The 13,868-nt window shown below is 37.3% G+C and overlaps 1 protein-coding gene across 3 annotated transcripts in view; it reads left to right on the top strand.

Annotated features, from left to right (window-relative positions):
• The window catches only part of LOC126858286 (homeotic protein spalt-major-like), a 66,936-nt gene that overhangs the window by 47,999 nt on the left and 5,069 nt on the right, over positions 1-13,868 (top strand). The window contains exons 2-7 of one of the 3 annotated variants that reach the window (XM_050608494.1): positions 4,745-8,182; positions 11,063-11,196; positions 11,624-11,911; positions 12,378-12,666; positions 13,204-13,352; positions 13,614-13,787. In XM_050608494.1, coding sequence (XP_050464451.1) covers positions 4,745-8,182; positions 11,063-11,196; positions 11,624-11,911; positions 12,378-12,666; positions 13,204-13,352; positions 13,614-13,787 — 4,472 coding nt within the window. The remainder of the gene's footprint in view (positions 1-4,744; positions 8,183-11,062; positions 11,197-11,623; positions 11,912-12,377; positions 12,667-13,203; positions 13,353-13,613; positions 13,788-13,868) is intronic. The other 2 variants (XM_050608500.1, XM_050608509.1) reach the window with 2 other exon arrangements.

Here is a 13,868-nt window from a genome sequence, read left to right as displayed (position 1 = left end):
CTATTTGGCTGTTAATGTAAAAAAGCAAGATATATACAAATTACCGGGAAAGAGCAAAATATTTCAGAATTGGTAAAATTTGCATTTTTTTTAAATAGAAATTTCTACTTTTTGTTGCATCTTTGTAGTTAATATCGAGATATTTTCAATGTGATGTTTAAATCTCTCTTCCGTTAAAAAACTTCTAAAATGTTAAAATAATATTATTATTTAATTATTTGAAACTCTACAATTTTTGTTTGAAATATTTTTCTTCTAAATGTCTAGTCTTCGATATCTTTGACAGTCCCGGGACTTTCTTTGTACATTTTATATACATATGTATATCGAGTATCCGTCTATAAATATCCGAGCAAATATCTCATAACTGATTGAAGTTACAAGAATGTTTAATAAGAGAAATTATCACAGTTTTTAGTCCGCCATAAAACAGATGTAAAAAAATTTTTTTACTCGTAACCTTTTCAAATTATGAAGATTGTTTTTCAATCGTTTTTTTTTTAAATGCAATCCCCTATTTTTTATTGCACATTTTTTCTCTGACAAGTTCTTTGACCGATCAGTTGAGAAATTTTAAACTCAAAATGTATTTGTTTATATTGCATATGAAGAGAAAAAAATTATATTTATTACCGAAGATATGAATCGTTTTTATAGCCGCAATTCATCGTGCGCAAAATGTTTGGAATTTATTGTTTATCGCGAGCGCAAATTGACGTTACGACCCTACGTTCTTCGGCTGGCGCATGGTAGAAAAAAAATATAAAATAATATATCGAGAACGAAATCGGTTCGACACTCTCGACAGGACGGCGATAGAGAGACCCAGGGGCGCTGGATAATAATTAATAACTCGACGGTGAGTGGCTCGATGCAAGCGCCGCCTCTTCTCTCGGATTTATGGACCGCCTTTCTTATGTCATAATCGAGATGCGGATGTCGACGATAATGGAGGGATGACTTCCGAGAACAATCGAATATTGGTGAAAAAAAATAAATATCTCTTCTGGGGTACGACTTCTGCGTATTTTCGAAATATTTTACCAATCAGAATAAAGAAATCTTTGTCACGGTTGGTCAATCCTGAACAAAGCTTTCTTACGGTCATTTGTTTCTAAAAGCTTCTATATATAATTTATTTTATTTTTGCAACACACGGTGGTAGGAAAACGTCTTATAAGAACAGTTTACAGTTCGTTGTGCAGTTAGTTTGTTGTGCAAGTTTTAACAAGTCTTAAAGTTGTGGCAGAAATTCCAAGTTATTTGAATTTTTATTATACGTTACAAATATAAAGTGATAATAAGATAGATGTAGATATTCAAAGCATGTGTGTAGAAATCCTCTAATTTTTTGCAACTCATATGTTTTATATGTTTTGACCCGTAAAAATTGAATTTCAAAAAGAAAACTGTGCGGTTTTGCTTTTACCGAAGTTATTAATTATTGTAAAATTATGATTAAACGTAATACTTTTACATATGATATAATATTACTATAAATTCTAATGATGCGTGTCCATCTGCGAGTAAAACTCTCGAGAATGATTTTCCTAAATAGACATCCTTGAGAATATATAAAACCCTTTTGGGTATGTCCATTTGCGAAAAATACTCTTGGAGAGTTACTCTCGAGAGTTTTACTCGCAGGTGGATACGCACGATAAAGCATAACATAATTTGTGTCTTCATATAATGTGAAACGAGTGCTTGTGCGACGAAACAAATTTTTAAACTTTTGAATTAGCAAACAATGCTGTAGAATCAATCAAGTTTAATGTTTTTAAATGTTCCACTAATATAAATTCAAGTATATAAAAATAGATAAATATATTTTTACGTAAAAATTGTGAAGATGTAAAAATTGTTATGTTTTTATATATGTGTATGTTGTGTGTGTGTGTGTGTGTGTGTGTGTGTGTGTGTGTGTGTGTGTGTGTGTGTGTGTGTGTGTGTGTGTGTGTGTGTGTGTGTGTGTGTGTGTGTGTGTGTGTGTATGTGTATAAAATTATTGTGCTCAAATATAATTATACTAAAATGGAATGAAAATGGAAATATTTTCTTAATCTAAATAAATTCAATTTTTACGTCTCAAAATATACGTGTATATAAAACATTTATATACGCAAAACGTGTCTATATGCATACAGAGTGTTCCAAAATTTATCCGAGAAACGAGAGAATATTTTATAAATGGAAATAAGAAAAATATATTATATAAAGTTTGACTACAAATGTTTTATTACAAAGTTATAAGCAAATATTGAAATGAAATATGAAATAGGTAACAACGTATTTTTCATTGTGCAGAATTAATATATATTAGTGTTCAATTTTCATTTGAAAATATTCTTGGCATTTTGATAATAGTTATTAATTAGACGATTAGTTATTAGCTAGACGATCCCTGGTTTGAATCCATTCGAACTCCATTCCCTTATATATCTCTTAAGATTTAAGAGGTTGAAAAAAGATTTATTTATAACTTTATAATAAGGCATTTCTCTCTTTCTTTCTCTCTCTCTCTAGATGAACTTCATATAATATTTTTTCCTTATTTCCATTTGTAGAATATGCTTCCGCAGCTTAAATCGGGTAAATTCCGGGACACTGTATATATATAAAATATTAGAAACTGAATATTTATCTATGTACCTAATTGATCATCTATTTTTCTTTTAAAATTGAAGAGAATGTGGAATGTATGGAATGTATGAAGAGAACGAAAATAATTTACAACATCCTGAAATACCCCATATAAAATGGAGTATAATGTATCCATTGCGGTCACACAGGAACAAATCACGCTTATGTAGTAGACCAAAAAATTTAGCTGTGTCTCGCTCTACTGCAAGATTACCGCGAGTATTAACACTATGCAGAGGTATATAGAATTATGTGAATTTAATTTTTTTTAATTTGAAACAATTACGACAACGATAACCGATACAATCTCGTTATCTCGGATTGGACAGAGTGACCTCGAGGGATTTTGACGCTAGAGTCAAATCCGTTGACAAAATTGGTTCATACAGATTCTTGAGATAGACGCAGCGAAAGGTGCGAAAAATTGCTTTTTTTGGAATTTTTGGAACAATCGGTATATTTCTAGTTGGGAACATATCACGAACTTTAATAAGGGCTCAAGTTGAAACTTGAAATATCTATTTTATATAGAAAATCTTCTGATGAGCCTTTTCGTTATTTTGATTTTAATTCAAATTTAAGCAAATTAATTTAATAACGAATTAATTCTCGAATAATGAATATTATAGATTTTTTTGTACTTTGTTTTTAACATGGAAAATCGCATAGATATATTTCATATAGGTAGTTACCTGATTAAAATCAATTTTTTCAATCGCGTTTAAGTGAAATCTAGAGTAATTTAGATGTATGCTTGACCAATCAAAATTTAATTTGGAAACATCCTACGCGTTCAATAAATGTTTAATTCTCGCATTGCAAACGAGCGTCTAAAATACTAGCGCGGTGAAATGGTGTTTGACCGATTCTAAACTGGAGAGTTTACGCCAAGAATAACAATCGCATGATTTCTAATTTTCAATGTTCTAACAAAGGTGCTTTTTTCTTGTTAGTTTCTAGTGGGAAATTGATCGCAAGTTTCATTCATTATATGCAAAGCATGATAATCAATGTGCCGTCTCTTATATATGTTTTTGTCATTCACATACATGTTGGAAATCCTTGCTTGTGGGCCTTAAAATTTAATGTCACGCACTTTTCTTCGCACTTCTCAACGTTTAGTAATCATTAATTTCATTAAAAAATAATATGCATTGCACGTATCAGCTTAAAAAAATGTAAAGTATATTTTATTAGCAAAAATATTGATGTGTGCGAAAGCTACTCATGATTATTTTCAGATATAAATCGATGATCGAACGATCTCGAATTAATCTGATTTCGCAAAAAATCACAAAATATCAAGTGAGTCATGGCTGTTTTTCTTCCATTTCACTAAAGACTTTATTACACAACTTTTTATTAATGCATAATATTTGAATTTCTCGCTATTTTAAATAGAATTTAAAAAACCGGAAATTCGCCGCTCATATCGTCATCATTAACAATTCTGCTTTTGTCGCGTATGCTGATTATGATATGTATATAGGATAACAATTTATCTTTCCGGTTAATCTTGTCGCTCATGTTAATCGTCGAGTGAAATTTTACAAGCCCAAGTGCTAATGTATCTGTGTCCTCGTTTTAAGGGTCGTATAATTATCAATGTACACATATTCGCATATAATGTTTCTCATATTATAATACATATCAATAAATATATTGATTTTGCCTTTTTTTCTCTGATTCGTCATTCATAATCTCTCATTTTATCTGACAGGTAAAAATGATGATTTTTTTTATCATTATAACCGTCCTCTGGAGAGTTGGTTGATTCAAGTTTCAACTTATAAAAGACAGCCAACCGATAATAATCAAGCGTCATCAACCATTCGTCAACCATTCGAAACCATTGTCGAAAGATCACATCGTTACCTTCTCGAGTTGAGAAGGTCTACCATTGAGTTATCATCGTCAGTGTCTTTCACGCTTTATTTGCTTCAAAAATGATTCCTTTCGAAGAACAGCGTCTTTTCATGAATTTATTCTTAACTTTCAATTATCCTTACTTATTTTGATATCGCTATGAATATTTAATTGTAACAATATAAAAAGAAAAAAAAAGTTGCTTTGTTATCTAAAATTTTTCGTTTTCTTGCAGGTGAAGAAAATGACTTCATATCAGACGGTGAGGAGAGCGGTGGTGGAGCAGGAGGCGAGGAAGCCGTCGATCTCACCGCGGCGAGATCTCATCAGGGCGACGAGGACGACAAGGATGCCGATGATCCTCTGGGCGAGGACGAAGAAGACGGCGGTGACGAACAAGACGAGCAATACGAGGACGAAGAGGGTTCGCGAAAACAGATTCGCCATCGACAGGATGCGGAAAATAATAACAATTTTGTCGGGAGTGGTTCAACCTCCGCTGGAATATTTCCACCTGCTGGAACTAGTCATGTCACTCTCGAGGCCCTTCAAAATACAAAAGTTGCGGTCGCGCAATTCGCTGCCACCGCCCTCGCTGGTGGAGCCGATAGCGACGCGGCGTTACAGGATCTGGCCTTCTTACAAAGTACGCTATATAATCTTCAGCATCAACAGGTACTCCAGTTACAGTTCATCAGCCAGCTTCAGCAACAATTATCGATTACTCAAAAGCCACCGGTAGCGCAACCGTCATCGGTAGAACCAGCTGATAGCAAGGAGGCCTCGTCGTCTCCCATTATTCTACCGAAACCATTGTCGAGTCTCACATCACCACCTTCTTCCCGACCACCAAGTCACCATCTCTCATCACCAGCGCCACTGACACCGAATCTACTTCAAGAACGACCCACCTCGACGAGCAGTGCCTCTCCATTGAATCTACCCCTGTCTTCGTCTTCTGGCACTACATCGACTACCGCTACGACTACCAGCAGTCAAATCACACTGTCGCATCAAATGCCGCCTCTTTGCTCGATCAGTTCTTCTCTCGCTTCGTCGATCATAACGAACAACGATCCACCGCCCCTTCACGAACCGAATACACTGGAAATGCTGCAAAAGCGTGCCCAGGAGGTTTTGGACAACGCGAGTCAAGGTCTATTGGCCAACAATCTGGCTGATGAGCTCGCATTTAGAGGCAGTAAAGGCTCACGGCTCTCGCCATACGATTCGAAAACAAGCGGCGGTCGCGGCGAGCCCTTCTTCAAGCATCGATGTCGCTTCTGTGGCAAGGTCTTCGGCAGCGATTCAGCGCTACAGATCCACATACGATCCCATACAGGTGAGCGACCCTTTAAGTGCAACGTCTGCGGGAGCCGATTCACCACCAAGGGCAACCTGAAGGTCCACTTTCAGAGGCATACGGCCAAGTTTCCACACGTAAAGATGAATCCGAATCCCGTTCCAGAACATCTAGACAAATATCATCCGCCCCTCTTGCAGCAAATTGCTTCCGGGCAACGGCCAATATCCCCGCCGCCGCCGCCTCACGCCATTCATCATCCCTCGTGTCATCCGGCACGTAGGGAGCACAGTTTCCTACCACCACAACCGCCTTTACCTCTCAGTCTTACATCGCCCGGCATGATCCTTTGTCGTTTACCGGTTATTAATCACCGGGATGATCAGGACGTGCCGGAAAATCTTAGTAAACCCGTAACCGTTGCCCCGCCGATGTCCCCTACTTCCCCCGCCGCTGTATCGAACTCTCATCATTCCTTTCACGACAATCATCAACAACAACAACAAAAACAGCAACTCGAGCAGAGAGAGGAGATAAAGCTCGAACAGAGATCACCTGGACAGGACCAGTATCAGCAACGACTAATGAGCCAGGAAGATACCGGGCGCATAACCCCGAAGAGAGAACCCGAGGAGACGGAGGAACCTGTGGAAACGGAAGAAGGCGAGGACTTTGAGGAGACTACGAGGCGATCTCTCAATTCACCTTCATCTTTGGTGAATCCGTCGTTTCAGCCACAAGCATACGAGGATTGTAGTATGGACAGCAAGATCAGCGGACGGTTAGAGGGCGACGGGGAGATAGAAATGGACGAAGAGACAGAGGAGCAACCGGAGAACCTCTCTGGCAAGGGTACGATCAATCGCTTGCCTCAACAGATGATGGCATATCCTGGAGCGTCTCCAGCTAGTAGTAGCGCGAGTAGCAGTAGTCTTCAGACGTCCTTTGCCGGGATTCTATTCCCGAGCGCCCCGGCTCATCACCAAATACCTTCTCATCTTCCGGCGGTTTCCACCGCTGCACAGACGCCGACTGTTTCCGCGAACGAGATGATCGATCCGGCTAAGGATCCAGCGATCTATTCGAACTTGTTACCGCGACCGGGTAGCAACGACAATTCCTGGGAAAGTTTGATCGAGATAACGAAAACTTCGGAGACGTCTAAGTTACAGCAGTTAGTCGATAATATTGAACACAAATTGACCGATCCCAATCAGTGTATCGTTTGTCATAGAGTGCTTTCGTGCAAGAGCGCGTTATTAATGCATTATCGCACTCACACGGGCGAGCGTCCGTTCAAGTGCAAAATCTGCGGTCGCGCGTTTACCACAAAGGGCAATTTGAAAACTCACATGGGAGTGCATAGGGCTAAGCCGCCGTTAAGAGTGCTGCACCAGTGTCCGGTGTGTCACAAGAAGTTTACGAACGCTCTCGTGCTTCAGCAGCACATACGCCTTCATACTGGCGAACCTACCGATCTCAGTCCAGAGCAAATTCAAGCCGCAGAAGTAAATGAATTTCCGGGTTGTTATCCTCAACCTCAACTTTCTTTCTTCCCGCAAGGATTTACGCCGATGCATGCGACTGGTCCTGGTTTTACTTTAGGATTCCCTGGATCTAGGCAGCCGAGCATCGAGCAACAATCGCATGAAAATGACGTCGATTTGAAGGAGGAGTCTCAGCAACAACGGCAAAGATTTATGGAAGAGCATAGCGAGGAGATAGAAGATCAGGATGACGAGGAGCAAGATCGCAGAGAAGACGACGATAGATGCGAGATGAATCGCGATAGACGTAGTGCCGAAATGATAGAGAAAGAGCAGGAGCACGAGAACGAGGAGACTGAGCACAGAGACATGATACTTCCCATGTTTTCAACTTCGCTGGCGGCTCTCGAGAATCAAGTAAAGACCATCACGACGACGATCGCCACAACCACGATCGCGAATGCAGCCAGATCGCCGCCGACCTTTCATCGATATAACGGTAGCGAAAAGAGCGACAGCTCGCCAACTTCCGGTGCTCCGCTCGATCTGACACCTCGCGCTTCCTCCACTCCGGCGTCGGTGGCTTCCGCATCGCCGACACCGCCGCCGCTGCCGCTGCCGCCGCCGCCGCCGTCCCAAACTGTACCGTCACACCATCCGTCGCATCCCTTCAGTATGTTTACCGGATTGCTGCAAGCAGTCTCATCCGCGCCCGTCACCAGCACGCCAGGCACATCCAACATAAATAGCGTCACGTCGATGAGCGCAGTCAACCCGGGAAGCGTTCCCGGCAGCGGACCTCTAGCCTCGCTAACCACTTCAGCTGTACTAGCCGCGTCATCGACTTACAATCCGCTCGGTCTAGCTGTCGGAGGGCCAGCAGGTAGGCTCCAAGTCATCAGAATCAGCGAGCTGCGGTTCCTGCTACAACCTTTCCCGCGTCCAATAATCACTATTCTTGCCGCGTATCACCGAGTCCAAAATCGCATTCTAGTACACCTCTTTCCATGTGTGGTGACATATTCGGCTTATCCATGTTCCATACCGGCATCCTTTTGCGATATAGCTGGACCCAGCACTCCCGCTCTCCTGTTATATGACTTTTTTATATTTTTTTTATTAATTTTGTTGTAATAATAATTCTTTGATATCTCTTTATCTTTCTTTTGTATGTCTGCATCATTATTTATTAATTATCCGATTTTATTATTATTATTATTTGCCTTATTATTTTGTCTTTTTCTACTTTCTCTGCTATCTCTAATAGTAATAATAAGTACACTTATACAAACGTAGAATATGCCTCATCGCTTTGTCTTTATTTTCCTCAGTTTTTCAGCACTTTTTGTTATTTTCATACAATCTCATATAATGATGCATACACATACACATACAAAGAGATATTTTCATTATTGTATTGGAGCAAAATTTAAATTTTTTATATCTTTATTTATTTATTTTTTTATTTATTTTATTTTTTTTTTTTTAGAAAATTCTATAATTTAAAAGAATCTATAAATGAAGATTCCGCATAACCATCTTAAGTGCATCCTGAAGGTTGGTGAGATTTATAACCATTCGGTTATTTCAGTCTTTGGGAAAAATTCAGAAAAAAAGTCTACAATAATGGAAAATACTTTACAATCAATTTTTTCATTTACAAATTACAAAATCTTAAGAAGAAAAACAGAAGAATAATGCATTAGACTCCCGCTGTTTTGACTGTTCGGGGCAGTAGAAACTTAACAGATAACGGAATACTGACCACCACGCTGTGAACTATCTAATGGCTATATCATACTTATGCAGTTGTACATGAAGCTATCATTTGCGCATATCATCACACAATCTGCATATTATGATAAAGAGAACACGATAAAGAGGACATTAATATTCATCAAAGTATGATAAAATTAATGAAGCCAGTTTTGGGGGAAATTTATTGTATATGAATTGCATATCTTTAATGTTTAACATGTAATGAAAGATTTTAATTGTTATTTATGTATATACAATATATATACATACGTATGTATATATTATATACATCTACACACACACACACACACACACACACACACATATACACATCATATATAAATATATTTTGTATATGTATTACATTTATATACAGATATATTATATATGTATGTACATATGCATTTCTCTTACTTCTGCAAAAAAAGACATAATATCTCTACCTTTTTTGTTACATTATTTTATGTCGGATTCGCTTATAAGCTTTATTTTTTTCTATGTCTATATATACTATACATACATACATTACACATGCATGTATACATATGCATATATGTATACAGTGTGGAGGGCATTTCATTTTTTGATCTAAATTTGAAAGATTTTGACTTTGGCGGCAATATAAGAATGTTTTCTGAAAGTATTATGTGAGCACTGATTTAAGAAGGAAAAAAATCAATCTCTGTGCGGAATGTTCATGCAATCATTGTTATTGACAATCGCGGTTTTTTAAGTACAAATATATAAAATATAAATAATATAATAAAAACTAAATAAAATAAATAATATTAATATTTCTATATATAAATAAAATAAAAATATATGGATAAAACTACTTATAAGTTTTTTTGATATTTTTACGAGAATTATTATTATTTTTTTTTTTTAATTATACTCTCAAATAATAATTTATATGATGATATACATAAATAGTAACTTGAGAATAATTTTATATAATAATTTATGTAATAAATTTTATATAATAATTAACTGTATGTGATTGTGTATACAATAATTGCATGGTAGTTATTCGTTTTCAAGTTATGAGCATTACTATTTATATATCATAGAAAATAAAATAATATCTCAAAATCTTTTTGGAGTTTTTTTAATAACAAATTCTTTGGTCCATTTGAAAGTTTTACTAAAAATGTTGAGGAAACGCATCATTTTTTATAAGCGTCTAATACTCTATTATACATCTATTATTTATCTTTATTATATTGTACATTTTATTATATATCTTTTTAACCCTTTTTGCGTTTCATTTGTCCCTACATAAATAATATTTATGAAATGCTTCATTATATGTTATGGGACAAATATCTTTGTCTCCTTTTCTCTTTTTAAAATTTGTAATGTTTTTTTAAACTTTATATTTTTTAACGTAGGTAGTATTTTTTCATATATTATAATTAACAATAAAGTTAAGAAGCTTTTAATAATATAAATGATTTATTTATTGCAACTTTCATAATTTTTATGCTTTATATTACTTATTATGATATATTATGGCTTTGTTTTAAATTCACCCTTGATCATTAGAATTAAAATTATGAGGCTTATGTTAATATTAATACATATGTGTTATTAATTTATTTTTATTCATTAATTTCATTAACTCATACATATACATATACGCATACACATGTATATTAAGAAATAAATCTTTTATAATATATCATTTGATCTCATTTTACATTAACTATTCATCCCCATCTCCTCTCTATTATTCCTTTCTATTGTTCAGTACTTTGGCTTTATTTTTAATTAATTTTTTTTATAATTATTTATAAATAATAAAATAATCAGTAAATCAATATCTTTAAACATTGCAATTTTATATTTTATAGATACATATTAGGAATCATGAAAAAATACACTTTGGAGAATATTGCTATCAAACAAAAACACACTAGTATAAAAATATCTAGCGAAAAATACACACGCTCACAATGTCTAAATAAGTTGACTTAAAAATGTAAAGAGGTACGATCTGTTACAGTACGTGGCAACACCACTTGTAAATTCTGCTACAAGACGTTCGCGTGCCAATCCGCATTGGAGATACATTATCGGAGTCATACGAAGGAACGACCTTTCAAATGCACTATATGCGACCGAGGTTTTTCCACAAAGGTAAATAAATCTGCTTTTAATTTTGAAAACGACTGTCGCGGGCCAATAATCTCTCGTTCTCTTTTTCGCTTTCTCTTTGTTTCGCTTTTAAATTATTTCAATTGCTCGCAGTTCATTTTTCATTTTATAGAATGAAATCGTTGATTATGACAGGCCTAAACAACTCGATACGTCTTACTTAATTCTTAAGCACTAATGTAGGGCATTGACTCTACGTGACTCTCATAAGATTTTGACTTATCCTACGATTTTAAAATGCGTAGAATTACTAATGTAAGAATGTTAAAAGAATCAGATAATCATATAAATGACTAATTAATAAAATGTTAGAAACAAATATTACACAAAAAAAACTTCTCCTAAGCCTCATACGATATCTATTCATATCACTTCTATACTCTTCTCGTCTGTTCTGCTATACTTTCAGAACGATGATTCCGGTCAGCAAGCATGTTCCTGCGCGGACCAACCCTTCGCCGCGAAGGGTCCGATCCCCCCACAACCCAATCCCCAATACCAATCGTATCCGGCGAGATCGGCCGCCGGAAATCGTGAGAAACCGAAACGCAGGCGGCGGCGGCCTGAGGAGCGGAAGAACCGGGGGCGGACAGGAGCAGGAGGGGGGCGAAGGCTGACGTCTGTTTATCCTGCCGTCCGCCTGCCCCCGCTGATGCCACCCGCCCTCGGACTTCTACCCTCGGACCACGTCTTCCTGGTAAGAGCCTCCTAAACAAAGCAAGCGTATACGCGCTCGTCTTGCTATCTCGTATGGTCGCGATCGCATCTTGGCCAAGTTGCAATTGTACCTTTTCGGATATAATAATATTCGCGTGCTTTCTTCAGTTTAACTATCCGAAGTAGCTCGATCATTCGGCCAAACGATATCATAATTAAATTATATAACGGGAATTATTGATAAAAAGAGGACTGCGGATTTAATATCAAAATTTTCATAAAATACAACAGAAAGGTCTAACACAGATAGGTCATATAATAAAAATATATATAATAAAGAGCTTAATGGCAATCAAATTTAATTACATTATTCGCAAATTGCTAATATGTTATATCTAAATGCTACAAATAACAATGCTAGTCTTCTTTTCTCTCTCTTTTCCTTCCTTTTAGGGATCTCCGTCAATTACCTTATTAAATACAAAAGAACGTATTTTGATGCGTAGGGTAATATGAAGCAGCACATGTTGACTCATAAGATTCGTGATATGCCGCCGCATCTATTCAGCGATGCAAAGCCACAACAACAGCAGCAGCAACAGCAGCAGCAGCAACCGCAATGTCAGGATCACGAAACTTCCAAGAGCCCGATGTGCACCGATGATTCGAGCCTACCACCTCCGCCTCCACCGCCACCACCACCTCCACCCATGCCACCTACGTCGATCGAGTCCGCAATACCAGTAAAGAGATCCCCACCGGAAGGAGATTTGCCGGCGCCAAAGAGACCAGCCAGTAAGTACATCTTCGCTAATTCTCATGAAGAGTAAGACTCAATGTGCTTCTTCATCGAGCGTCACACGAATTCAGCTTCGCTTGGCAGATTCGATTTTATTGCTAATCGCGGACTCCCTTGTTAATGAAAACAATAGTTTGATATACCCGATATGTGCTATTACTGCTTTGCACGCTTTTAGTCCTCCTGTTATTTCCTGTCTGTCATTATCTCTATCGATGTTTCTGTATATATACTGGTGAAGGATTACGTAGATTTTTCTCGTTTCTTTATTCAATTGAATTTCTTGTATGGTGGCATTTCGTATTTTCATGTCCGATACTCTATATCGTATGTGAAAATATTACTGAAATATTAGAAGCAAAGCTTTAAAGAAGCCGCTAATTGTAAGTCTGTTTATGCCGCACTTTTATAATTTTCACAATCTGTAGCTTCAGACTTTTACGAGACAAAGAACAATCCTTAAGCCATCATTATTGCACATTTCCATCACAAAGTCAGGGTCAGTTTAGCGAAACCGTTATATGTATTTGCAGACATGCCGAGCAAGCACTTGTGCCAGATTTGCAATAAGAATTTCTCTTCGTCTTCGGCGCTCCAGATCCATATGCGAACCCACACTGGCGACAAACCGTTCCGATGCACCGTCTGCCAGAAGGCGTTCACCACCAAAGGCAATCTTAAGGTATAATACATTTATTCCTCTATATAGTTGCCACCGGAAGTCTGAGTTTCTTTCTCTTTCTCTCTCTCTCTTTCTCTTTCTCTCTCTTCTATAAATTCCCGATAATCTTTATTAACACTAGCTAGAGCCGCTATCGCTTTTACTAACGCCAAAACGCGTAGTCGCAAGTCGTTCGAGCTCGATGAAAGATTAGCGCCCATCCCATTAAAGTATCGACGCGAATATCGCTTCTCACCGTTTCCTTTTGTTTCTCTGCTGCAGGTACATATGGGCACTCATATGTTCACCAACGGAACGTCACGTCGAGGGCGACGAATGTCATTGGATCTACCTCCCCTGCCAATCACACCCAAGGACTCGGAGTTTCTGCAACGACGACCGGATCTTTTTTACCCATATCTTCCCGCACCATTCCTTAACGGCGTCCAGCAGAAGGTAAATAATCTTATATATTGCTCGAAATGAAGGGTTATTCCGCAATACAAAGGTGATTAGCCTAATAAAAGTTTGGTAGAT

This window comes from Cataglyphis hispanica, chromosome 2 (genome assembly GCF_021464435.1).
Source record: "Cataglyphis hispanica isolate Lineage 1 chromosome 2, ULB_Chis1_1.0, whole genome shotgun sequence".
NCBI lineage: Eukaryota > Metazoa > Arthropoda > Insecta > Hymenoptera > Formicidae > Cataglyphis > Cataglyphis hispanica.
The sequence above is the reverse complement of the archived record's forward strand: the minus strand, read 5'-3'. Positions and strand labels throughout refer to the sequence as shown.